At 35.8% G+C, this 27,586-nt stretch overlaps 2 protein-coding genes across 6 annotated transcripts; both read left to right on the top strand.

The window, feature by feature from the left end:
* The first annotated feature begins 4,990 nt into the window (after positions 1-4,990).
* LOC109046618 (tropomyosin alpha-3 chain) lies at positions 4,991-19,994 on the top strand. 4 transcript variants are annotated; one of them, XM_042749994.1, is made up of 9 exons: positions 4,991-5,282; positions 6,916-7,041; positions 14,039-14,172; positions 15,717-15,834; positions 15,919-15,989; positions 16,091-16,166; positions 16,368-16,430; positions 16,524-16,593; positions 19,240-19,994. In XM_042749994.1, the coding sequence occupies exons 1-9, from the start codon at positions 5,169-5,171 to the stop codon at positions 19,320-19,322; spliced, it is 855 nt and encodes a 284-aa protein (XP_042605928.1). In that variant the 5' UTR covers positions 4,991-5,168; the 3' UTR covers positions 19,323-19,994. The 4 variants fall into 4 exon arrangements, with proteins under 4 accessions (XP_042605928.1, XP_042605927.1, XP_042605930.1 ...); XM_042749993.1 differs by lacking the exon at positions 19,240-19,994 and adding an exon at positions 18,521-18,727; XM_042749996.1 differs by lacking the exons at positions 4,991-5,282; positions 6,916-7,041 and adding an exon at positions 9,807-10,329.
* Positions 19,995-20,131: 137 nt separating this feature from the next.
* On the top strand, positions 20,132-24,381 carry LOC109046617 (hematopoietic SH2 domain-containing protein homolog). 2 transcript variants are annotated; one of them, XM_019064369.2, is made up of 6 exons: positions 20,132-20,651; positions 21,312-21,451; positions 21,610-21,699; positions 21,811-21,976; positions 22,437-22,670; positions 23,206-24,381. In XM_019064369.2, the coding sequence occupies exons 2-6, from the start codon at positions 21,327-21,329 to the stop codon at positions 23,719-23,721; spliced, it is 1,131 nt and encodes a 376-aa protein (XP_018919914.1). In that variant the 5' UTR covers positions 20,132-20,651; positions 21,312-21,326; the 3' UTR covers positions 23,722-24,381. The 2 variants fall into 2 exon arrangements, with proteins under 2 accessions (XP_018919914.1, XP_018919913.1); XM_019064368.2 differs by having other exon boundaries at positions 20,132-20,696.
* Positions 24,382-27,586: the final 3,205 nt, after the last annotated feature.

Below are 27,586 nucleotides of genomic sequence, written 5' to 3'. Positions count from 1 at the left end.
TGACCGAAGTGAGAACATCAGTTATTGTTTCTGTTCCAATGTGTGTCTTCAGGCAGGATGCAGGGGCCTCTGATTGTTTTCAGAGAATAGAGGAACTGGAAAGAATGTTTTTCATGTAAGCGGAGAGCTTAGTTGGGAATAGGACGGATTAACTTTTGAAATTAGGTCTTTGGATTTGGAAGAGATTTATGTTGGCAAGTCTACTTTAATAGTTCCGTTACTTAGTCAAGTTAGTTATTCATGTTTTTCATTAAGCATGGCATTTCTATTCCAACAGCTGCACTAAATGCAGCTGCGAGGAATAAGGGCAATGGTGGCGCCACCTGTCTGCCATTGGTTGGACAAACAGATAGTGTAAACTCAAGACTTTTGTTAGTATTATGATTTTGAGTCACTAAAGAAAAAAGCTCTATTAGGGTAATGGTTGGTTTAAGTTTAAGGCTTTTGTTAGTATTATGATTTTGAGTCACTGTTAGTATTATGATTTTGAGTCACTAAAGAAAAAAGCTCTATAGTGCAACTATATATATTAAAGTACTTAATTTCCTCGATGGAAAACCAATACAAAAATTCTGATTTTTTCGTATGAAAATGCAATTACAAAACATGTTTTTTAATCATTAAAACCATTAAAAAGAGTTTCCTGTGGTGTGTTTTGAGACATATTCTATTAGGATTTAGTGGTTTTAACAAGCCACCAATAGAAGGTGACAAATTCCCAGTAGAGACCCACAGGGATCATGAGGTTATAGTTTCCAATAAAACCAATACAATTCCCACTATAACCAGTAAAACCATTACAAAGTCTGTGATTGTTTCTATTGTTTTATTTAGCATGGATTAAGCAATATGTAAAATCTGAGAGAAAACAGACATAACAGCAGGGTTTTATACATATTTGGAGTCATTGCTCCCTCTGCTGGCCATTATAAAAGTTAACATAGGAGGACAAGTAGCCTATAAACTTTCATTCATTCAATATATTCATTCATTCTAAAAAAAAAAAAAAGATCTGTATGACTAAGTCCATGTCCTTCACTGTTTTTACACGTGCTTTTGTGTGTAATTTAAGAATATGAAATATTAATATAAACATTTATAAAATGTATCCTGGTTGTTGTATTGTGTGTGTTTCAGTTATTTGCATGGTGCAGTGCATTTTTATTTTTTTAAGTAGCCTACATTATCTGCATGATAATTTATCCTCATAATCTGTCCCTTACTTTGTACGCAAAATGGCGAGATTGGGTTTGGAAAATATGAATGAGCAGTTTGTGGTCAAAATAGCGACCTACAGTGCCTGCATTGCCCGCTAATATACCACAAGAGGGGGCACTTTAGTTTTTGCTAGTATTACAGTTCCAGAATCAGTCGTCAATGTTTGCATAGGCCTAGCTGTTAAGCGTTTAAGTACAGACTGCTACCAAACAGCGTTTCAGATAGGCTAAAGTGTTTTATAGATGGAGCATCTTGGAACGTTTGAGGCTAAACTTTAATGTAATGTTAAAATAAATACTTATAATTAATACCAAACCTAATGTGAGGTGGATTTGTAAAGCAAATTGATGATGAGTGGGATTGTGAACTACACAGCCACAGATAGATGTACAGCTGTGTTGTTTTAAAGCTATGTTTCCTGTTTATCCTGTCACGTTTTCAGCTCTTATAAATACCAGGAGATCAGAACTTTTTTGATATGTTTGTTTCCTGTTTTTTTGGATCTTTTTTTTATAATGTTATAATAAGTTTTATGGTTTTTGTTTGTGTGCTTTTTTTGCATCTCTGTTTGCTACTGTTATAACAGCTATTCCCAAGACAGGCAGCCAGTGGTTTGGGGCATTTTTACCATAAAAGGTCATGCTGAGCTGAGCTAGGGTTTCCTGTGGGAGGGGCCTGTGATATTCTGCCTCTGTCTCTCTCTCTCACTCACTCACAATTACTCCCTCAGTCATCTCCCCTTGTCTTATCTCCAGCTGAATGCCTGCATTTCCCAGAGAACAGATCATTCTGCACTTAAAAGAAGCATACAAATACATCAACAGTTGAGAGGGAAGTATGTGTGTGTGTGTGTGTGTGTGTGTGTGTGTGTGTGTGTGTGTTAAGTGTATGTGCATGTTAGTTTTGGAGAAGCTACTTCACAACTGTAGCTTGCTTGACAAGCTTGTGAAAAAGTTTTCTGCAGAATATTTATATTTAGTGACATAAAGCATATTAAAGATCAACATGGGACGCCATCTAGGCGTTAGTGACGTCCAATCATCACTAGGTCCATTAGCGCCAAATAGTAGCCTACGCAAGCAGCAAAAGAACTTTATGCGTATTAATTTTGTCATGTTATATGCTATGATAATTGTTAAAAAACTAGGAAAAGCTATATTATTTTGAAAACACAGCTGGGCTTCTGTCACGCTACTGAAAAATGTAGTTACGTTAGTGGCACTAATTTTAGTTACTTTGATCGTCCGAAGAAAAGAGACACTCCTTGCCATTTTTCTTTGTGTTTAGTGTGGTCTACTCCCTTTTGACATGTCAACATGTTTTAGAAAAGACAGCAGACTAGTACATACTGATCTCATATGTACAGTACATTCCAACACATTAAGCTTAGTTTAAAGGAATATCAATCGATAGCATTTGTGGCATGTTAATTACTACAGACAAAAAACTGACTACGCAGTGTTTCTGTGTTAGCATAGAATACAAGACTTTTATTTAATTTTGATCTACTTATCAAGAAACTTAGTTGATGATAAATAATAGTCCTGTCACAAAACAATGATTTAGACTTTACACTTTCGTTCTTTTTACAAAAGTTTACAGCGCAATATTTTACACTTTTCTGCATACGTTTATACTTTCTAAAAGAACCTAACAGCTCCATTTTTGTCAGTAAATGAGTAGTCCTACCACAATATGACAATTTTTACTTCTCACAGTTTTTTTTTTTACACACAATTTAACATTTTATAAAAGAACTTTTGAACTTTACAGATTGAATTATTGCCAGTTTTGTAAGTGAAAATTTTGAACTTTAGAGATTGATTTGTTTGAGGTTTTTTATTTTATGTGGTAATCGACCTCGACTTTAACTTGTATTGAACTTGGAATGTTGTATTGAACACTACCTGGAATTAATGAATTGATTTAACTTGATTATTTTATTTTGGGTTGTTTTATTTTGTAAAGTTTGTTTTGTGTTGTTCTGTTAAGTTTATTTTATTACATGACATGAATTAATTTTTTACTTCATTTTTTAATTTAAGCTGGGGGGGAATGAGTAAGTAACGTTGAACGAATGCCAAATGACATTGCGTCTTTTCCTTACAACAGTGCCTAAGGGAGGCCAACAAAGACAGGGCACACTGGAGTGGGTATACAGGTGCCAAACATCTGTCTATTGCTATGACGTCATATGTAACGAGGACATGTAGCAAACGTCAGAAAAGCCGTCGGTCTGGAGCACAGGTGTTTTTAGGTACTCTTCTCAGAAAGTTCATCCAGGTGTTGTGGAGAGTGAATCATCTGTTTGACAGACGGGTATGTCTAAGGAACATGCCGAACATGTCTCGCAGTTTTACCACCTTGATGTTAAAGTTGTAGTTTGAGGCATGGTGGGAATTCAAGCATTTGTTTAGTAAAATGCTAAAATGAGAACTTCTGCGAAAATAAAACTGAAGACCTAGTTTAGAAGAAGCTAAACTACTTGTTTGTTAATTCACAAAACGTCTAATGGAATGGCTGGTGTCCAATAGCAGTTAAGAGGGCCAGTGGGGAAAAAAGTGTTACATTCTGCACTTCTGCTCTAGTTTTTTAGTGCCAAAGCAGTTAAACCCAACGGTTTGACAATTTAGCACTTTGGGTCTCAAAAACTCCTAATCAAGTGTGTGCATTTGCTTTATGTCAGACTTAATAAATAGAAAGCCACTTTATTTCCTTTCAATATATATATATATGATTAACCCTTGTCTACTAAACTGGGGTTTCAAATGTGTTCTAAGTGGGTTTTTGTACATTTTATTGGCCACCAGATTAAAAGCATAAATGGTAAGCTTATTATATGACTTATTGTTTGGCTACTTTATAATTTTAGCTTAAAGTTCGATTAAAGTAAAAAAAAAAGTCCATTACAATGCACAAAAAAAATCAGTAACAAGACCAACACCACCTGAAGTGCTCTACGGTGATTTCGGTAACTGAGATGCAAGATGGTGCCAGTTGCATATGAAACAAGAATAAATGTTGATTTTAGTTCCTGTTGAGTAGTTTGAATCAATGCCATGAACAATGGTAAAAAATAACTGAGCGCCCTGTGCCGTGATTGACCAATAAGAATGGAGTATTTCAGAGAGCTGCATAATAAGAAAAATAATAACGCCTTCCACAGCAACCCGCACAATTTGAGGTATCATCGTGACTGCTAAGGGTTAGGGGTTTTAGGGTATTTAAGTGTGTGTTTTAGACTAGCTTTTTGATGACTGTCATGTACACTTTTAAAAATAAACGTTTCAAAATGAGGTTTTGGCAGCAATTCTACTGAATAAACATTTTTGGTTGCTTAAAGAACCTTTCAGTGAACAGATCTTACAAGAATCATTCTTTTTCTTAATGTGAAGAATTTTTTTATAATCCAAAGAACCCTTTTCTACAATAAAGAATCTTTTGTAGGGTGGAAAGATTCCATGAATGTTAAAGGTTCTTCATGGAACCTTCAATGCCAATAAAGAACATTTATTTTTAAGAGTGTAACAAGAACATGAAACAAAAGTTCTTCCACCCTTAAGCTCAATTGCATGGTTAAATCTGGACGCAGTTCCTGTCTGCTCACCTCTCCATCTCTTGGTCCTTTTTTAAAAACAATATGCACCACTCCAAATAAGGAAAAGTGCTTCTGACTGTGTTTGGTCCAGGCCATTCCTTCTCACAAGTGGTTAGATATGGAGACGGGTGGGGGAGGGGGTGTTTTAGACTTTGGTTGGGTTATGTAAAGTGATCCGGCATTGCTGGCAGCTCTTGGTTGCAGGCAGCATCAGCTGCATTCTTCTCCTCTCCTAAATCTCATCGCATCCATCAGTCTGACCACACTTTCGGCTGAGGGACCAAGAACTGCACTTCCTTCGTAGCTCCCTTGAATTTCATATTCGACCCAGACACTAGATCAACCTGCAACCATGGAGGCCATCAAGAAGAAGATGCAGATGCTCAAACTGGACAAGGAGAACGCCATCGACCGGGCAGAGCAGGCCGAGACAGAACAGAAAGCTGCTGAGGACAAATGCAAGCAGGTAAGAACTCAGAATTTCAGGAAGATCCAGAGGAGAGTGAAGTGAAAAATGTATGAATGCTTAGAGTCCCAACAAAAGTGCTGGCAATAGTGTCTGTCAAGGCTTGACTGTATGATTGTAATCAAGGAGAAGTGAGCCAAGACCTCATACTTGAAAACCAAGTATGCATTTGAGCGGAAATTCTGGGTCTTTCACAACAGTGGCTACTTATTTTGTACTATTACATAGGAATCCTTAAAAATCTGCACCTAACAATGAACAATTATTTGAAGGCATTTATTAATCTTGGTTAATGTATTTATTTTTTCATATATTAATACTTTTTCAATGTCAAAAGCTGTATAGGTTAACTTTAGTTGAATAATAATAATAGGCTACTAAATTAACACTAATAATGAATAACAAACTATTTGCAAATGATTGTGAATTTGGTTATTGATATAATATAGTGTATATTTAATAAAACTATATGTGTTTTATACTGTACTCTAGAAAGTCACTGTGGAAATTTTGCAGTTCCTTGAAAACAGACAAATACCTCAGTCAAAGAATATTAGCTGTAAATTAATCCATCTTCCACCTTTCATAACACATCAGGTTATAAATGGACAAGAGAAGTCCATTACATCTGGAATCCTTGTAGATTAACAGACACTCTCTTAACACAAGAACCCAGCCAAACCGTTAGCCACAGATAGTGAAGTGCTTGTGAGTGTTTATCTCACTTACTGCCATATGACAGTTTACCTCTGACTATAATTAAATATAGTTATCTGTCCATTACAGAGAGAAGGGTCTATGATTTTAATATGGGTTACCAAAACTTTTTTTTAAATATGTGTTTATTATTTTTTAAAATAATAATAATGACAACAATGATAATCATATTAATAATTGCATTTATTATAAATAATATTTAATTGTTTTTTTTAATTATTATTATATAATTATTTTACTCTTTGATACCAATAAAACAACATGATAAATAACATGATTATTATTATTATTATTATTATATGTTATAAAATGCATTAACATGCCATTCATAAAAATCATGTATTTTTTTTTGTCAATATTTTATACATAGCACAAAACATCCACTAGACTATACAGCAATAAAATTATGTTTATTATTAAATGATATTATTGTTTATTCAGATATAAATAGTCATTGGCCTACAACAATAAAAAAAGAACTTATGTATGATGAATATTGCAATTATTATATATGGTCATATAATAATTATAATTAATAAGTAAAATTATTTAATTTATAATTAATTGATATAATTATTATACGGAATTATAATAATATTATCAGTCATAAAATATTATAAATAATAAATCATAAAATGCAAAAACTTTTATTTTTTATTTAGGCGATATGTCTTAACCACTAGACTACAGAAATTAAATATATTTTTATACATTGTGTATATAATTATGTATATGTATAGTATGTATAAGTATATTTAAAAATAATATTATGCACCAGAAAAATATTTAACATTTATCAACATTCATTACTATACACATTCCAGACAGTTTTTTGTTTGGACGTCTGGGATAAATTCCTTTGAGTTGTGTCATGTGTGCAGTGCTCTGATACACTTACTCACTCTTCCTCATACAGCTGGAGGATGAGCTGGTCGGCCAGCAAAAGAAGCTCAAACAGACTGAAGATGAACTGGACAAGTACTCAGAGGCCTTGAAAGACGCACAAGAGAAACTGGAACTGTCTGAGAAAAAAGCTGCTGATGTAAGTGACACATTCTTTAGACTAGGGTTCAATAAAAACAGAATCAGACATGATTCCTCTGTGATAAACAACTTGAGTCATTCAGGCTATGTTATGATGCTTTCACTTCCTGTCACTGCGGCTCTTACCCCACCTGGTCCCTTTCAGGGTCACGGCACCATTTTCAAGTGTTTCAAATGGGGATTTATAGGGCAATAAAAAGCTTTACCTCAATAAAACATGTCAACACAAGACATGAATCTTTTAAAATACCTTTCTCCTCAGGTTTACTTCTGTAATGCCTTGAAACTGACACATCGCTCACTGAAAAGATAATTTTCAGATTTAAACACACAAATTAATTACTTTTAAAGGAACGGTTTACACAAAAATTTATATTTTATGGTAACGTGATAAACATAGGGCTGTAAATTATTTGGATGAACTTTTCTGTTCATCTGAACAGATTTACAGAAATTTAGCAATTCATCACTTGTTCACCAATAGATACTTTGCAGTGAATGGGTGCCGTCAGAATGAGAGTCCAAACATCACAGTAATCCAGAAGTAATCCACATGACTCCAATCTATCAGTTAACATCTTGTGAAGCGAAAAGATGTGTGTTTGTAAAAATAATTAAGGTTTTTTAATTTTGGTGTTTTGCTTTTGGTTAATGTATTAGTCCATAATCCATAATAACAATTCCAGTGAAAAAGTCCATCCCCTGTTGTCCTCTCACATCAAAGTCCACCAACATATTTCTAATTGTAAACAGTGCTTGATCTGTGCATATTTCTTTCCTGATTCAGACAAGACAACCTTTTTTTTCCCCCACTGGAAAAAGCAATTATTATGGATAGAGGACTCATATTTTTGCTGGAACCAATGTATTGAAATTAAAACTGCATTAATGATGGATTTGTTTATTACAAACATGCAACTTTGCACTTCACAAGACATTAATTAATGGACTGGAGTAGTGTGAATTACTTTTGGATTACTGTGTTGTTTTTATCAACTGTTTGGAGTCTCATTCTGACGGCACCCATTCACTGCAGAGGATCCATTGATGAGCAAGTTACAAAATGTAGAATTTCTCAAAATCTGTTCCAATGAAGAAGCAAACTCATCTACAACTTGCATGAGGGTGAGTTCATTTTCAGCAAATTTTCATTTTTAGGTGAACTATTCCTTGAAGCTGAAACGAAGCACAAAGTGTTTCACCTGTAGAAACGTGTTTGGCCTTAGGACGAGTGAGAAAATTGCCATAATCACACCTGCATGGGTCTGAAGTGGTCCATCCTGTCCTCTGCTCTGATAAGCTCGGGTTACTCCTCACAAAGTGACCTCAAAGGAAATGACTGCATAGTTTGAGAAGGAAGCTGAGGAGGGGCAAATCACTTGTTTGCGAATCCTTAATGATTCCAGTATGGGGGTAAATCCATTTGAAGAGAGATGTTGTCGTTGACCACAAAACACTCTTACAAGACAAACCGTAACATCAGACTTTATTCAATAAGAGGTCAAATGTATTTTTGAACAAGATTCATTTCCTGTAGAACGTTCTAGTTTTCTTTAGACAGACTGAGGGGCCTAAAACTGGGAATACATGCACATTTTGAGTTCCTTGGAGCGTTGCCATGAAAATGTGCTCCAGACAAGCCTACCACATGCCATGCATTAGAGGAAACTGTAAACTAATTATACATCTGCATTCGCAACGCCACAGAAGTAAGATACTCTGGATTTTTGAGGCCTGTTACTGATAAGTCAGTGAATAGCAGAGGAGACTGAGACTTTGGTTGCCATGTAGCAGCCCAGGAATCCCAAGAATGCAGCGAAAGCAAACACAGAGGGCCACACTCCTGTGACTAATGAAATCAATGCTGGCTCGTCTTTAGAACAAAAGCACATTTCTGAGGACAGTGTGTCACACATGAAATGGTGTTTAAGGTCAAAACTGGAGGGTTTAATTGTGAGGGTTGTAATTGAAATCTTGCGGTTAATTGCTGTGTTGAATTAGTAAGTGGTGGCAAAGTCCCAACCTGCAGTAAGAAGCGCATTTCGCCTTTTGACTACGTTGGATTTTCATTTTAAGAATTGAAATTAAAACAAATTATTAACAAATTAAGTAGATGGTAACAAGTCATTTATATGATTAAAACATTATTTTTTTGCTTTAAAATAAATGTATATACTGTGAAATGTTTTGTCTGGTGTGTGAAAATATAAAACCGCATAGTTTTATTTTAAAAATATTATTTAATATGATTGAATCAACCTGAAAACATTAAGTTACATCACCTAAAGTAATTTTAATGGACAGACTGGGTAGAAATGACAGTGTTCCTCAAATAAGTGGCCTCAGAAAACTGCCAAGAGGGAGACAAGATGATGTTTGGTTATTCATAAGAAGTTATAATGTAACTTCATTAAAATTATAACAACTAAAATCAAGATGTATAATATGATTTTTAATGTGACCCTTCTTGAGACGTGTAGAATTACGAAATTATTTGTGGTTAATTAATGTATTTGCACGTTACATTTCTGTTAAAAATAATTTTATAGTGTAGTATAAAGTAATTAAATTATTTGCAAAAATTAAGAAAAAATACGAGTAAATATAAACTAAAAGATTACTTCTTTCTATGGATCAGAGTTGTCAAACTTCATACAAAAACGTAATTTTAACAGAAAATGAGTCTGAATTGTGACTCAATGGACGCCCCGCCCACCGTGACGTCACCGGGACCTCACTTTTTCACAGTTACATTGAAACTTTCCTGCAGAAGTTCTGCCTCCTTACATTCTCTCACATTCCAATGACTCCATGAGACACAAATAACCTCCAGCGAAGACCGTTTTTTGTTCATTGAACCGTTTTGTATTGATCCGGACTGGGAAGAGTTTGGGATTGCACATTTCGTGTCGTTTTCACCCCTATTTCTTTTCCTTTTTTGCACTGGCCATCCAAGTACAATAGCATTGCGTTATTTTTTAACATCCCTATATTCGGGATTATATTTTTAGGCGTTATATTTTGACGTATTTATTTTTTTATAGCCTTTTAAAAAGTTTTCCGTTGTTTTTGCACATCGTTTCATTTTTCCCGACCAAAGTCGCGGCTTCTTTCGTTTTTTAGTAGCAAACATAATATAGTAAAAGTATCTAAAATGACAGGTGTGACTTCTTTGGACGCAGTGAAGAGAAAGATCCAGACTTTGCAGCAGCAGGCGGATGACGCAGAAGATCGAGCTTTGGTTCTACAGCGCGAGCTGGACAATGAGCGCGAGCTCCGGGAGAAAGTGAGGCACATCTTCTTACTTCTTTCTTCTTACATATCGTCTTTACAATCTCCGAACTCCTCTACGCGTTCCCTCTGTGAGCACAGGCGTCTATAAAAAGCTCCTGGGCTCCCCTGAAGACTATAATTGTATGTTTAGCTGAACAGTGAGACCTGGATGCAGACGTGAGGTTGTGGAATGAAAGGCGTTGGTCCAAAGGGACAGTCCGACCCCCAAATCTGCTTTTGGGCAGTTGTTAGGCCTCACTGTTTTCTCATACAAGTTTATTGCACCATTTTAACGATATTTTAGTCTCACAAACCATTTTAATTTACAAAATTAACAATTTATCTGTTTTAACTATACGTTTTTTGTCTATTTAGGCCTATTTGTTTAGTACTTTCATCATTCTTAAAGATTACTATCTATCTATCTATCTATCTATATCTATCTATCTATCTATCTATCTATCTATCTATCTATCTATCTATCTATCAATGAGATATTTCTACCCTGTCTGACTTTTTTTGGTCATACAACCATTAATCCATCCATCCAACAGGAAAGAAAAACTAAGAAAAATGGTAGTTATTGCAGTTAAAGGATCGATTTCTACCTCTACTGTTGGTGTAATCAAAATTCTAAATTCATTTAGGCCTAATTAATAATATTTTTGAATAAAACCACTTAATTTAGATGAAGAATAAGACTAAATGTTGTATGCGAGGGAGTTTTTCTTTATATGAAAATGCTTGTCAAGGAAGCCCTCTCCCCCACAGTCCTTGGTGGATTAAGATGCTTCATCTTATGAACTTTTCTGACTCATCCCTTGTGGAGCACTTAATGTTCAAGCTGCTATGAGGAAACATGGCCAGAACCCTACAGTCTGTCTGTTCTCTTTGAATGGAAAGGAACTTTAGGAAACGTGAATGTTCTCCTGCTTGGGTTTAGACAATGGAAAGAATTGTTAGATCTTTCGTAGAACTCAAGAATTAGATTTTGCTCTAAAGACCCAAAGGATGTCCCATCCAGAGATTCCAAAGGATCTGAGTCAGGATGTTGTCTCTTACTCCACACTGGAGTTTCCTGTGGACCCTCTTCAATTCAGATGACTATGCAGATATGCAGGAAGCTGGCATTGCTTAAGAAAAGTCCAGTTCTTCAGGTGTTTGTAGACCAATAGTGTCTTTTGTCTTGGACCTGTTACTGTTACTGGAGATCTTAAGAAATGTTAGGAAGGTTTTGGTCCCATCCTTCTTCTACGTCAGCTTCCTTCTGTCTCTTTTGTGGTGTCGAGTCATATGCTTGTAATACAAATTTAGCTGGCTTTGCTTTCTTAAGTGGGAGTTTTCCCACCCTGAGAGTGACAGAATGCTGCTGTTCTTGGTCATGACGTGACCAATGAACTCTCCATGATGGTCCTAATTCATGTAGGCCATAATTCACAGCAGGGTTAAAAGTCAAGAACATGACTAGAAACATATGGAGAAGCCTGCGCAAAAACCATTAGGCTCCTCAAATTTGCATTGACAGGTTCCCATGGTGTTAAAAATGATAAACATCTCTTTTGCATATCTTTTCAAAGTTTAGTCACACAAGTGTTCACTTACTTTACAATACTCCAACAATCTCCTGCATTTCCTTGCGTTTGGTGAGAAATCACCAATCATTTTGCATCTGCAACTTATTCTTTGGCTCTTTTGGCAGTAAGGTCTCTAGAATATGAACTTGAAAACGAGCCTTCATTTCCTTCACTTCCTTGTTTAATTTCCACAGTTCGTTTTCATCCGATAGGCCTTATTTTCATAATATCAGCCCATAGAAAGGTCATTACACTGATAGGGTTCGTCTCAGTGTTTGCTCAATGTCACATACAATAGTACTGTGCCTCAGGAAGTCGACAGCAGTCCAAGGTGATTCCCCCACATTTCAACCCTAAACGTATAATTGGATACGGACATCACAGCAGCTCTAACAAGATATGAGTGCACTGGGGTTTAAATGGGCCTGGGAATCCATAGATCTGGGAATGTCGCCGGCTCATATCACACATATGGGTGTTTGGGTTCATTTGGTACATGATAAAACGTTCAAGGCTGCGTCTAGACGCTTTTCGATAAAATATGGTTGTGTTTTTTGGTCTTCTTTAGCCTTTAAATCTTTTTTGGCACTTCACCACTAGCATTCTAGAGTTTGTTTTACCATATATGGCTTGCATCTAAAGCAGTCAGGGAACGCGGTGACTAAGGGAAGGGCATGGCTCATGAGGGAGTATCCTGACCCTGAACTGAATGAGCATTTTGGGAGGGGAGAGGATGTCGAGTGTGTCCATTTCCTGTGCATTTTTCTCCTCCCCTCTCTGGCTCTCTTTTATTCGAAAGGGGGTCAACTTCCTATATGTGTTAGTGAAGTATGTATGAATAAAGGTTCATTTGATCCCCTTCTTTAATAGTGTCGATATTGAATAGCATATTTAAATAGCATTTTGTGAAATACGATACATTTTGAGATAAATCGCAAGATACAAGCTCACACATTGAAAAATCTAAAATTGTATTTTTGACAAAAATGTCGCAATTACAAGAAATGTTATATCTTGAAATAAAACATATCTCGCAATTATAACTTTATTTCTCGTTATTGCCAGATATAAAGTTGTATTGTGAAATAAATTCCCAATTATTAGGAAAAGTTCTTGAAATACAACTTTATATCTTTATATATGACTTTATTCCTCTTAATTGCGAAATATAAAATTATATTTTTAGAGTCAGATTAATAGTTGGTTTGAAAGTTATTGTCACAATTATGAGAAAAAAGTTATATTTGTATACATAAAGTCACATTAACAACATATTCGACTAAGTTATAAAGTTAAATTTGGATATGTTAAGTCACATTGTGAGATATGTAAGTGAATGTAAGTCACAATTTTAAGAAAAAAGTTTGAATTTCTGGAAAAGAAGTTGAAATAATGAGAAAACATTCGCAATAGTGAGGTTTGGCCCTATTCTGTGAGTTATTACAATAATTGTTGTGTTTTATTAAAGGTCTTTTTATGCTATCTAGTTGCAAACTAGCTATATAAAAAAGCTTGAAAGTAGTGTGGTTTGTCAGCCTTGATCAGTTTACTGCCGTTCATGCTCCAAATAGTCTATTGGACCTTAAAGAAAGCAGCAGGAGTCGGTAGCAGCAGCTCTGACTCAAAATAAAGATGCTATCAGAAAATGGACGATTTACTCCTCTTAACTTTTCCCCTATGCCCTGTTTTTCTGTCTCCTCTTAAAGTTTAAACCCAGATGCAGTTTCCTGGCGGCGAGATTTTCCTACCGTTCTGAGAGCATTGCTTGCTCACTCAGTTGAGTGTCTGTAAGAGAGCCATGGTGATATTTGTCATAATTATAGTGGCAATTATCAGTAAAATAACTGGTCGGTTTGGCTCTGAGGTCTCTTGAAAGCAGAGAAATGTCACAGAGGCACCATTGTGCTCATTCTGAGGCTAATCTTTGTTTGAATCACAACGGGTGGTGGTGGTCGTAAAGGGTGTAAAAATGTTTTTTCTGTCGCAGTTGATTGTGCTTTGTGCAAAAAAAAAAAAAGACAAAAAATGACATGCCATCATCTTGAGAATCCCCACAGACATGAAAAATATTAGAACATTGTTTTATAAGCCACATGTATATTTGCATATAATTGTATACAAGTAACATTTGACTTTTTTTGTCGTCAGGCTGAGGGTGATGTGGCGGGTCTGAACCGCAGGATTCAGCTGGTGGAGGAGGAACTGGATCGGGCTCAGGAGAGGCTGGCAACTGCACTGCAGAAACTGGAAGAGGCGGAGAAAGCAGCAGACGAGAGCGAGAGGTCAATGGAAACCTTTAATTTTTAAATAATGGTGGAAGGAATGAATTGCTGTGTTGCTTCGGGTACAAACTACATGGCTCTGGTGGACCAGAACATCTTTGTCTCATCAATGCACAAGCAAATGTATAAGATGTTAGCACAATGTGACAAAACTAAATATAATTATAAGCGTAAAGGTAGTTACTTTTAACCATGTTTGAGAGGTTATTGTTCGCTGACACTTTAGAATAGAGAACACTTATTCACTATTAACCATGACTTTTTAACATGACTGATTATTAATAGTTTGTAAGCTAGTTGTTAAGTTTAGGTATTGGGTAGGATTAGGAATGTAGAATAAGGTCATGTAGAATAAGGCATTAATATGGGCTTAATTAGTACTAATAGATGGCTAATATTCTAGTAATATGCATGCTAACAAGCAACTAGTTAAAGGGATACACCAGCCCAAAATGAAAATGTTGTCATTAATAACTTACCCCCATGTCGTTCCAAACCCATAAAAGCTTCGTTCGTCTTCGGAACACAATTTAAGATATTTTGGATGAAAACCGGGAGGCCTGTGACTGTCCCATAGACTGCCAAGTAAGTTACACTGTCAAGGTCCAGAAAAGTATTAAAGAGATCATCAGAATAGTCCATCTGCCATCAGTGATTCAACTGTTATGAAGCGACGAGAATACTTTTTGTAAGCGAATAAAACAAAAATAACGACTTTATTCAACAATTCCTTTGTCAAAAGTCTCCTCTGTGTCTCTCCATATCACTGTATGCTGCGTATGCTCTTCTGTATCAGCCGCGCCACAAGGATGCGCTGTTTACTTTATTCAACAATTCCTTTGTCAAAAGTCTCCTCTGTGTTGATACAGAAAGCACGCAGCATACAGTATTTAGTTTTGATTTGAAAGAAAACAGCGTTTTCTATAAAGTCATTATTTTTGTTTTCTTCGCTTACAAAAAGTATTCTCGTCGCTTCATAACGTTATGGTTGATGATGTCTTTCATACCTTTTCTGGACCTTGACAGTATAATTTACTTGGCAGTCTATGGGACAGTCACAGGCCTCCCGGTTTTCATCCAAAATATCTTAAATTGTGTTCCAAGACGAACAAAGCTTTTACAGGTTTGGAATGACATGGGGGTAAGTGATTAATGACAAAATTTTCATTTTGGAGTGGAGTATCCCTTTAAGAGACCCTAAAATAAAGTGTTACCTATTGTTCTCTAAGAGGGTTTTCAATATATCAGTTTATGTATATATTTATATTGTTCAATCCAGTTCACAAATTGTTTTGAATGATTCATTAGCAAATTTATCTGAATCAATGTTAAAAAAATCTTATACAGTAATCACAAACAACCAGAAAGTTCATGGAAATTCATTGGCCAGTTCCTATTTCCAGATTTCATGACCCTGGGAATGCTGTTTATTGTGAAATAACACTCAATGAATTTGTTGATCTTTAGCATATTAGCTGAAGAGGTCATCATCAGTAACATCTCCTTTTGATGATCTAATCACTAACTGCTTGTTTCACCTCCAGAGGCATGAAGGTAATCGAGAACCGTGCCATGAAGGATGAAGAGAAGATGGAGATCCAGGAGATGCAGCTGAAGGAGGCCAAACACATCGCAGAGGAGGCCGACCGCAAATACGAAGAGGTGAGTTACAAGCTCCTGAGGGAACAACGCTTCCAGATGTGTGAAAGCTTGAAGTTCTTCATCTGAACGTCATGTCTGCTACAGGTGGCCCGTAAACTGGTGATTCTCGAGGGCGAGCTGGAGCGAGCTGAGGAGAGAGCTGAAGTCGCTGAATGGTATCGTCTGCCTATTCTCACACTTTTGTTCTCACACTTTAAGATGTGAATGTTTGTTGCTTGACCAGTTAAAACATTGTTTTCTTCTCAAACACTTCCAGCAAAGCTAGTGATTTAGAGGAGGAATTGAAAAACGTTACCAACAACCTGAAATCCCTAGAGGCTCAGTCAGAGAAAGTAAGTCAACATCTCTCTTTTATCTGTTAATGTTCACAAAGTCATAATTTAAAACCCTAAATAATAATCATCGCTCGACTTCAGAGCCCGATAATTGCTTTGAAACTAAAATACGGTTCAAGTTCTCACAACACAATAGCTCTGAAAGCGATGTAAAGTTCATTCAGATTTGCTGTATCTGTCTTTGTTTGCATGTTTCAGTACTCAGAAAAAGAAGACAAGTATGAAGAGGAAATTAAAGTTCTTAGTGACAAGCTGAAGGAGGTAAAGAAGGCAATAAATGAGACAAGGGTCAAAGATAAGCTGCCCTTTCTCATCCCGAATGTCTTTTTTCAACTTCCGTATTGTGTTTTTCAGGCCGAGACCCGCGCAGAGTTTGCTGAGAGGACAGTGGCCAAACTGGAAAAATCCATCGATGACCTGGAAGGTACGAATCTTTGTGTTAACTGAGTTAAGCAAGTTTACTGTTGAGCCAAATGTTCAACTTAAAATCTTTTGCAGTACTGGGAAGAGAGTAAGTAAATGAACATAGAGATTCTGCTGGCTTAACTTCATGTTCTGGAAGTGCAAGTATCTGTTCTTAATATACACTGTACTGTAGCTTTTCCCATAATTAGTAATGACTACTATTGTAGCTGTGTAGCATGACAACATGTTGACTCATTCCAGTGCTTCGGTTCCTTTGGATGATTTGTTGTTAAGAATGATTTTATTCAAATAGTTCATTTCAAAACTTCACAGTAGCTGTTTTCAAAGCATTGTTACTTTTCCAGGAATGAGATATTATCTCCAGTAAATCAAGATTAGCTCAACAAAAACATAGGGGGAGATGATTCATTTGAGTTTGATTGGCTTGGGCAGTTGTACAGAAGGCTTTGTTTAAAAGCAATTAACTGATTCATAAACCAGATTTGATTGATCTGGGTGGTTTGTTTTAGTGAATCGCTTCATTCAGAAAAAAATGAAATAGTTCAAAAACAAGATATAATTTATTTGGGTGGTTCATTTTAGTGAATCACTTCGTTCTGAAGGAATGAACTGGTTCAAAAACTAGATTCGATTGGTTTGGGAGGTTTGTTTTTGCAAATGGTTTCATTCAAGCAGAATTAACTGGTATAAATACTAGAATTTTTTTTTTTGGGGTGGTTTATTTTAACAAATTGCTTTCTTCAGATGGATAGAACATTAAAAAAAATGATATTTTACTCCTAAATGTGACCCTGGACCACAAAACCTGTCTTAAGTTGCTGTGCTATATTTGTAGCAATAGCCAAAAATACATTGTATGGGTCAAAATTATAGATTTTTCTTTTATGCCAAAAATCATTAGGATATTAAGTAAAGATCATGTTCCATGAATATATTTTGTAAATTCCCTACTGTAAATATTTTAAAACTTCATTTTTAATTAGTAATATGCATTGCTAAGAACTTCATTTGGACAACTTTAAAGGCAATTTTCTCAATATTTAGATTTTTTTGCACCCTCAGATTCCAGATTTTCAAATAGCTGTATCTCGGCCAAATATACCATATACCATACATCAATGGAAAGCATATTTATTCAGCTTTCAGATGGTGCATAAATCTCATTTTTGAAAAATTGAATCTTATTTTTGATGAATTGGATAATTAATTTTTTTGAAGTGGTTAATTTTTTTTTTAGTTTGGTTTCTTTTGACTATAGTTTGACTTGGAAATCAACACTACACACTAAACTGTTCTTATGAAAACTTCAGTGAAGGTAAGGAAGTGGCTAAATGAACTTTACACCTTCGGAAATGACCAGCGGTGTAGCAGGACAGGTCGAAAAGTCTTGCATGGAGAGGGTTTTACAGATCACAGGCGGGTCATGCTCCATGTCCATATAACGGCCATAAAATCTTTTGAACCACACTACACCATATTGTTTTAGAGCAATTTTGTCAGAGTTCCAGCAGGCTTATGTTTCAACTGCTTGAACCTTTCAGTGGAAGATGATATATTCAGCTCAGTATATGGAATCAGTTTAAACAAGCCTGGTATTGCTTCTGTCCCAAGAGAAATGAAGTATGTCTGTTTCCTACAGCGCAAGTCAACTCTTTATGAGACCAAACTCCGCATTTGCTTATTAATAAAAGTATACGACTAGTAAAAGTAACTAGGGAGCATATCTTCTCAGGGCCATATGGAAATTTTACAGTCATTGTTGGTTTGCACATGATTTTCTTACATTGTTCTTGGTATACCATGATCTTTCATAGCATGTTTAGTCTTCATACATCCATTAACTTCTTCTCTCTCTCTTTTCATTTGGTTTTTGTCCATTGCTGCTTCTGATTCTTCGCTTTCCTGCTTTTCCTGCCGATCTTCAGATGAACTCTATGCTCAGAAGCTGAAGTATAAAGCCATCTCTGAGGAGCTGGACCATGCTCTCAATGACATGACCTCGCTGTAGATCCATCTCTGTCCCGCTCTGCTGCATCTCCTGCTATCTCAGATTTCTAGTCACTTTCTTCATGTTTGCTTCATTTTCTTCGATGTGTCTTCGCTAGTCTCAATAAAACATTCCTGTTGTTTCATTTCAGACTCTCAATCTTCTGTTTTCATTGTTCATGGTTTGTTATGAAGATTGGGAGGGGTCCCTATGGTGGTGAAAACCCTGGAAATATGAGGAAAATTTTAGGCCTAGATGACTCAGACCTTATAATGGAGATAGTTCTACATTTATTAAAAAATATTAACTATATTACAAACATTGAATGTATTTTATTTTTTTTTTTATAAAAAAAGTTTCTTACTCCTTACATATAATCTTCTCATGACTACAAAGGTGAGGTAACATTTCAATTCTCACCGATTTCTCACTTATACCTCTAATTTAGTGTACTAATCTTCACATTAGAAAAGTTCTTCTTTAGACGAACACTTCATTGTAATTTAATACCTTTACTGACACTGACCATTTAATGCAAGCAAAAATGTTGTTTTTATAGTGTGGTTGTGGATGAAGTGCACTAAACTAAGAGTGTAAGCCTGTTTCAACGTGTGTACAGTATTATAGCAGTCTAATTATTTCCATTTTTGCTTTTAGAAAAATTATCTTCAGCAAAAGAAGAAAACCTCGGAATGCATCAAGTGCTGGATCAGACACTTCAGGAGCTGAACAGCTTATAAGAGAGACGATGAGAGAGAACGACTTCCATCGGAGCTACAACATTCCACAAATACTCTCCTTCATTCCAACTCGCAAGCTATTGAGCCCTGTTTTCTCACAGAATGGGCTAATAATTTAATTTTTGATCTGAGGTATTTCTTTTGCGCTTTTATCCAAGTTGGCTCGATATCGCTACTTCCAAAAAATAGCCAAACAACCTGAGGTGCTATATTAGAGTTTTTCCACTAAAACAACGTTATAAATAGTTTAATAAATGCCATACCACATGGAAAGTGATTAAATGTTAATGTGCTGAGCAGAAATTCACTTGAAGTTGCGCTATTAAAGTATTCCGGTCAAATGAAGACATTAATGATGGTGCTTTATTCATTTCAGCTTTTCATATGTACATCATGCGCTCCATCCACTGGCCACATGATGCACTGCAGTACATTACTCCACTGATAATGCATTGAAATACGTGCACCACAGTACCATGGTATATATCAAAGAGAAATTTTGTGGAACCACCACAAAAAGGGGACCAAAAAAGACCAAAGAAATATTAGCTCTAACTTAGTAATTTCTGTGAATGCGTTTTGTTGCTTGTCCCCCTGTCAAATTAGTTAAATTCAAAATGCCGCAAACGTTTCTTTTCCACTTTTCTGTGTAATAAATTTTTATAAAAAGTCTCTTTGTGTTTGATTATTGTCCAGAACAGTCCAGCAGCATGAACAACATGCTAAGCTTCACATTTTACATACTTCCAAGTTATGGTTATAAAGGTGACTCGATTCTGCCTATTTTTATTTCTGTGAAAAATATTTGGTACATAAATGAGTATCAGTATAAGACCATCTGACACAAAACGAAGCATAAAGAAAATCATAATTGAATCGTCCAGACCTGTTAATTGCGTGAATATACGAATCCAACAACAGCGAAGGCTTTGCTCATGAATTATTCATTACGTTATGTGACGTTCTTCAAGCAGACCTACCTGATTTGTTGAGAGCGTATTAAAACTAGTGGAAGCCTAGACTAATTAATATTCATTACGTTATGTCGAGCAGGCCTTCTTGATTTCCTGAATGGCTGGCATTGCCTTATGAATATTAATTAGGCTGTGTTACTGGACGATCATAGGAAAGTGAAAATGACGAAGTTAATATTCATCACATCAAGTCATACGCAAGTTCGTTCACAAATCAACTGCGTCTGTAAACTGATTACATGTTTTCACCAGAAACCGACTGATGACTCCAAAGCTATAAATGCTTATAGTTCGTAATCTGAAATGTGTCGTTGGACTTTTGTTTAAACCACACCCAAAACAACAGTTTTAACAGGTGAGGTCACTTCGGCTCCCGTCACTATACCGTGTCACTCGGCAGGTGAGTTATGCGTTATGCGTTATGAAAACATTATCTTTTTTCTGTATGTAAAGCGGCAGTCTTTTTAAAACACCTTTACATCAACTATGCATTACTTAGAATATAGACTGTAATGTTTTAATCTATGCAAATAAGCGCGCTAAACGAAACGAAACATCCTTTTTTGTGAAGTCCACATTAAACATGTTTGGTTATAATCAAGATTTTGTTTGTCATAAAACTGCTGCTCAATTTGACAAATTTTAAATATTTATAACTTTCTTATGTGTGATATAATTTCTGCTATAATTCAATGTAACTTTAATCCTTATGTATGTATGCATGTATGTACGTAAGTATAAATGTAGTTATTTATTTATTTATATTTGTTGACAATTTATTGTTTATTCTAAACTCTGGACAGTTCACCTAGATTAAAAAAAAAATAATAATTTAATTTAGATGTTGAAAACCTGTTCATCATAGAAGTGGTGTATTTAATTAATTGTCTGAATGTATTGTATTTTAATGTATTTTTTAAAATACTTTAATAATTCCAGACAAAATGAATGTCATCGGCCTGCATTCATTTTATTAAAAGTGTGCATTTTTCTGACAAATTATTTGTGCCTTTAGGACAAACTGGATGCCATGGCTGTGCCCTTACCGAATGACAGCAGTAATGCAGCATTCGACTGGTTCAATGAATTCCAGCGCAGCTGCATTTTGAAGAACGGAATTGTTCCAGAATGGTTCCATGGAATAATATCCAGGAAGTAATGGGTTGAATACTGTACCATAACAAAACTAAGCAGACAGACTCTGAAATATGTGCTTGACTGCTCAGACTATGTCTTATCATGAACACAGTGACATCATAGAGCAGAAAATCAGGTTACTGATACCTGTCAGATAAAATATTTCTGTATCATAGGGCTGCCGAGGACATGCTGATGTGCAAACCTCCTGGTTACTTCCTCATCCGTGTTAGCGAGAGCAGAGTGGGTTACACATTATCTTATCGGTAAGTCTGTGTCAATGTGGCCATTGTTGTCAGTCAATAAACTATACTGAAGTTTATTCACAAGTACTGGACATGAATGAGTCCACGATTCAATATAAATCTTTCTTCTAGAGCTGAAGATCGCTGTAGACACTTCATGATTGACGTCTTGCCAGATAACCAGTATATTATAGTGGGAGAAAAGACACACTTCTCTTCCCTCCATGACTTGGTGGCCTTTCATCGCAGAAACCCCATTCTCCCTTACAATGACTTGCTCACTGTGGCCTGCGAACAGGTATAGAGTTACATTTGCATGCTAGCTTGTTGTTTCTAGATATACCACAAACAGGTTGGTTATGGTTATCCATCAAGATAAACCACACAGACGTCAATCAGTCGAGCTGGTAGATAATCATGGACCACTACCAAACTTCAGTTGTCATGACACACACATATATATGAAATTATGTAATAATACAATATTAAAATATATATCATATACACATTTAAAAACATAGTCACAGTGTCTTATAACAATTATGAAGATTATATTATTATATTAAGTTTTGTACACTTTTGCATTGTTAAATAGTATAATTGTGTTGTTTACCTCATCAACAACATGATAGGGGAAAGAGCCAATGTGCATTTGCACCATCAACATTGTTCATAATCTTTGAATATGTGGCTCAGATATACTGTTTCTGGCCTTGAGCATTTTTTTTTTTTTTTTTTGTGGTCTCATTTGTGTGCAGGGTGGCAATAATAACTACGCTGAGTTGTTGTTTCCTCAAAAGAAAGATCTAAACCCTGGACAGGTTGAACGGATACATTTTTCAACTCCAACACCTACAGCTCATTCAAATATTTCTGAGCACAACCCAACTTCGCCGCTCCAAAACGAATCAGTTACGCTACCTACATGTCCTTCTGCGAGACTGTATCCCAGCTTGGAAACAGAAATGAGCTCTTTGAATCTACAGAGCACGGTAATACAACATCAACAGATTATATAATTATATTAATACAATTACAAATTATATAATTTTCTGGTAGTTAAAAGAATAGCTTACCCCAAAATGAAAATTTGCTAAAAAAATGTGCTCCACCTCGGGCCCTTTCAAGATTTAATTGAGTTTGTTTCTTCCCCATGAAAGATTTAGAGAAATTTAGCATTTCATTTAATTGCTTGCTAATGGATGGTTTGTGTTGAATGGGTGCCGTCAGAATGAGAGTCCAAACAGCTGATAAAACATCACAATAATCCACAAGTAATCCACATGACTCCAGTCCATCAGTTAATATCTTGTGAACTGAAAAGCTGCATGTTTGTAAGAGACTCTCATTCTGACGGCACCCATTCACTGCAGAGGGTCCATTGGCGAGCAAGTGATGTAATTCTTAATTTCTCTAAATCTGTTCAATCTTGGATAAATTCTGTGTGAACTATTCATTTTGTGATTTATTATACTGTGAATTAATAACCATTTGTTAAAAATCTAATAATGTGTTTTTATATTTCAGGATCAGCCCACAAAGCCCATTCCAAAGCCTAGAACAATATTTACATCTAAAACACCAACTGATGACACGCCACCACAGTTACCGCCCAGAGCATGCTTGCCAAATCGCCCGCAAGCTGCCGCAGAGGCTGACAGATTCCAAGGGTTGATGCCGGTAAGCTCTGACAGACATCATATCCCACCCGACACACCTGCTGAAGGCCGCACCCAACAGAAAAACCAACAACCATTGAAACCGGTGGTCATGGGCCTGGCGCAAATTAAGAAAAAGCTTAAAAAGAACCGTTCCAAGGAGCACATGAATGAGAAGACTGCTCAAGATCAGGAAAATGCATCTTTTTCTGCTTTGGAGAGTAGTAACGTGAACCCTAAACAACTGGAGGAAAATGACTATCAGGAAATACCTGAAAAATCCACAGCTGAAGGCCATCAGGCATCTGATGGGATTCCCAACTTCGCAGATAGACAGTTACCATTGGAGTACTTGAATCCACCTCCTTTTGCACCTGGTTACTAGATAAAAACATAAAGATGGGTGGCTTTACCCATTGCTTTTGTTTTATTGTCATTGAATAACGTGACAACATCAGTCTCTTTGTTGTGATGTTCTATTTCACTATGCTGCATTGCAATTTCTGACTCAACACATTCTGAACAGAGGTTTGTCATCTGGAAAAACCTGCTGGACATGGTCAAATATTTTAATATAATAATGACAGAGGATGTTGTGCCTGTGGGCATGAATTTGAATATATATCTGGATTATACTTCATAAAATCTGCCACTTTACATATCAGAAAATAATAATAATAAAAAAAAAAAAACAGTTGGTCAATGAATGTACAGGTGATACAATGATTAACATGTTATTTATTCCAAGTACCTTGGAATACCATGTAAATTCTGTGGTGCATGATGCTGTTAACCACTATGCAGGTTGAAGCTGGTTTGTCATGGTTTAGCTGGTCTTCCAGGCTGGTCTTTAGCTGGTGACAACTGACGAAAACCCCTTTGAAACCATCAAATTAGACCTAAGACAAGTATTTGCTGTTTGTTGTCAAGTCAAGTAGAGCTTTATTGTCATTCCGCTAAATGTGTGGACATACAGTGGAACGAAATGTCATGTCTCGCAGGACCACAGTGCTACATAGTTAAAAATAAATATAAACATACAACACTAGGGTATGAAACTATACATAGTTAACTTACTGAAAGCGGTAATCTAACTATAGTGTAGCCTATTATAAATAATTGACTATACATACACATAATCTAAGAGTCTATTAGTACTAAGACAGACTATACAACTTTACATAATGACTGATCATGATATTGTGCAAAAGAGGTATTTAAGGGTAAGAAGCAAATAGTGCATTATGATTTGTGGTGCATTCGCGAGTAAACATGGTATTCTAGTGAAGTCCTTATAATAAGTGTCTGCTGCATATAGAGAGAAAAAAGATTGCATTAGGTGGTTTGTCCAGCCGACTCACCTGTGTGTAGCACTTAGAATTGTGTTGATTATATGAAATATTTTAATAGATTTATGTAGGCTATGATTGTATATTTTGTTATAATATTGGTTATATTAAAATAGGAATGTTTGTAATGTTTATTTTAGAACATACCCACAATAATTAGCACTAAGCAGCACACAAAAAATTGGCAGAATACAACATTTATTACAAATATTTACAATATATATATATATATATATATATATATATATATATTCCTTCATCATGTAGCTGGTTTATGATGGTTTAGATGGTCTTCCAGGCGATAGTTCATTTTCAGGTTAAGTTAGCTGGTAACAAACACCCAAAATATCCGATGTATTTTATATATCCTATAAATTTATCCGATAGTCTCAGAAGATCCTTGATTCTTAATTAAATGTTGATCTCGTTGTAAGCCCACTCAGGTGTGTTCAGACACTTGTAATGTATAATCTGGTGCATGTAATGTGTCGCGCGCTCGCGGAAGCTTTGCGCACGCGCTGCTTTGCTGCATACCTGACAGCTGTCAAAGAAGGCAAGAAAACATAGATTGATTATGTAGTAAGTTATTTAAACAGATATTTTAATCAGATATGGGCTTGTGTGTGAGGGAGCGCGAGAAAGAGCAGCTAGCGCGTGCCCCTGTTGCTTTGCGCGGTGTTTAACTACTACAGCAGGTCACTTGAAACACAAAAACAAACCAACGAGAGACAAGTGTTTATTTGATGAGGGTCGCCGGCCTTTGTCATGTATATTTTGTCACGAATAGACCATCTGGAATACCAGTTATCTTACAGAGGAACCGGCTTAATTGCCGTTAATTTAATGAAGACTTTATTTTCGCCGGACAGATGCATTGGACGCGAAAAATTACGCACTAGAAGTCGCGCTCTGTGTAAATAAGTGTTTATGATATGAACTGAAAAAGAAGGATAAACAGTAACGTGGGAAAGGGATAATTTTAATAAAAGAAATGGACATGTGATTCAGGAATGGCCGGATGAATGTAAATGTGAGGGGGATTTCCAAATGGAGAGGTATGTTTCACTTCACATGCAACATTATATCAAATAATGGTCTGTTCTAAGAAGTTTTAAGTTGTGAACTCGTTCATTAAAGTCCCCCTATTATGGATTTTTGAAAATGATCTTTCATGCAACATATAACACAGCTCTAAGTGAATGAAAACATCTTGCAAAGTTGTACATCTGAAAGTGTACCGTGTATAAAGTATAGAAACAAGTAGTTTTTAAAACGAATCCCAAGCCTCTTCATGCTGACGTCAACATGAAGCATTAGCATATTGCCCCGCCCACTTGTTTGTCTTTTCGTTGTTCTGAATGAAAGCGCAGATTCATTCGTTGCCGCTAGGTGTATGGAAAGCCGTTTTAACATTTAATCTATAAGCCGTATCTATTTTCATGGTACTAATACTTATTTTTTAGAAACTAGTATCTTTTCCATTAAGTACTAGTACTTATTCATTATGTACTAGTACTTGTTCATTAGATACTAGTTTTTAGAGACCAGTGTCTTTTCCATTAATTAAGTACTAGTACTTATTCATTATCTACTAGTACTTGTTCATTAGATACTAGTTCTTATTTATTTGGTATTTGTTTTTAATCTTATTATTTAGTAAAAATAGAACTTGTTTTACTTATTTTTTTTTTGATAGTATATTTTTAGTAGTAGATATCTTGAACTTAATAGATACTAGGGTGGGGGGAAAAATCGATACAGCATAGTATCGTGATATTTTCCGCGGCAATACTGTATCGATACACGGATGCCAAATATCGATCTTTTATTACACTATTTGGTAGAATAACAAAATCAATATCTTTACAGTCCTCTAGATGGTGGTTATGCTTTTTTTTTCTAAAATCCTTTAATGCACGGCAAGCCATTAAAGGTCCCACTTATTCCATGGCTATTTTCCAGCATTGACAACTTAAAGCTTAAGATGTAACTTAAAGATGCTGTGCAATATTTGACCGGAAGGGTAAACATGATCGTTATTTTCGTCAGTTACGTCTCCTTAGCTCTAGCTTTCTGCCCTCTTCAAACCAGATACAGAGATGAAATAGTGTGATAAGACCACATTTATTTGAATGAATCATAGCATTTATTTGAATGAATTATCGATCGAGAGAGAGATGACAGTTGTGTGTGTGAATTACCTGCGTCTGTGCATCTCTCTCTACAAACAATGAAGCTGTTTAGTTACTTCTTGATTTAATTTTTTGTTGAGGGAGATATTGTAGTTGTGTGTTTGCAATGTTATTGCATTAATAAAAGTCTACAATAAGTTCCTGTGTGTGCGCATTGCAATCTGAAATCTCCGACCTCTCTCCCTCTCACTGTGTTTATGTGCGAGTGGTGTGTGTGTGTGCATCAATTAAAGCAGTGCATTATTATAGAACGGTGATTAATCTGGCTTGGAACTACATGGAATGAATGAAAGTAAAATACTCTTAAGAGCACAGCAGTGCATAGTTTACTTGTTTACTTAAAGAGTACATGTTATGTTTAATGTAAATGTAAAAATGTTTATTTTAATGTAAGACTATTTTTAATTTACTTTAAATTTAACAGTAATTTACTTTCAAAGGCCCAATTGCTGAAGGGTCTGCACAACTTTTTGTTGAAGAGTTTTTTAGAAAAGTTCAAGTTGCATTTTTCAAAATACCTCTAGTAGCACAGCAGTGCATACCTATTTACATTGCTGAAGGGTCTGCACAACTTTTTGTTGAAGAGTTTTTTAAGTTTGCCAGGTGCATACAACATTTACATACCTATTTACATTTGACAGGTTTGACAGGTTTTCATGGAAGTGTTGGTCAGTTTGTCTGCATGACAATCCCATTTTGCACTGCAAAA

The sequence above is a fragment of the Cyprinus carpio genome, chromosome B22 (genome assembly GCF_018340385.1).
Source record: "Cyprinus carpio isolate SPL01 chromosome B22, ASM1834038v1, whole genome shotgun sequence".
Lineage (NCBI taxonomy): Eukaryota > Metazoa > Chordata > Actinopteri > Cypriniformes > Cyprinidae > Cyprinus > Cyprinus carpio.
Note: the sequence above shows the minus strand (reverse complement) of the source record. Positions and strands in the feature narration are given on the sequence as shown.

Coding starts and splice junctions, on each gene's coding strand:
- LOC109046618 (XM_042749994.1), top strand. CDS start 5,169: ATGGAGGCCATCAAGAAGAAGATGCAGATGCTCAAACTGGACAAGGAG. Junction 14,173..15,716: donor GCAGCAGACGAGAGCGAGAG/GTCAATGGAAAC, acceptor TTTCACCTCCAG/AGGCATGAAGGTAATCGAGA. Junction 16,431..16,523: donor TTAGTGACAAGCTGAAGGAG/GTAAAGAAGGCA, acceptor TGTGTTTTTCAG/GCCGAGACCCGCGCAGAGTT.
- LOC109046617 (XM_019064369.2), top strand. CDS start 21,327: ATGGCTGTGCCCTTACCGAATGACAGCAGTAATGCAGCATTCGACTGG. Junction 21,977..22,436: donor TCACTGTGGCCTGCGAACAG/GTATAGAGTTAC, acceptor ATTTGTGTGCAG/GGTGGCAATAATAACTACGC. Junction 22,671..23,205: donor CTTTGAATCTACAGAGCACG/GTAATACAACAT, acceptor TTTATATTTCAG/GATCAGCCCACAAAGCCCAT.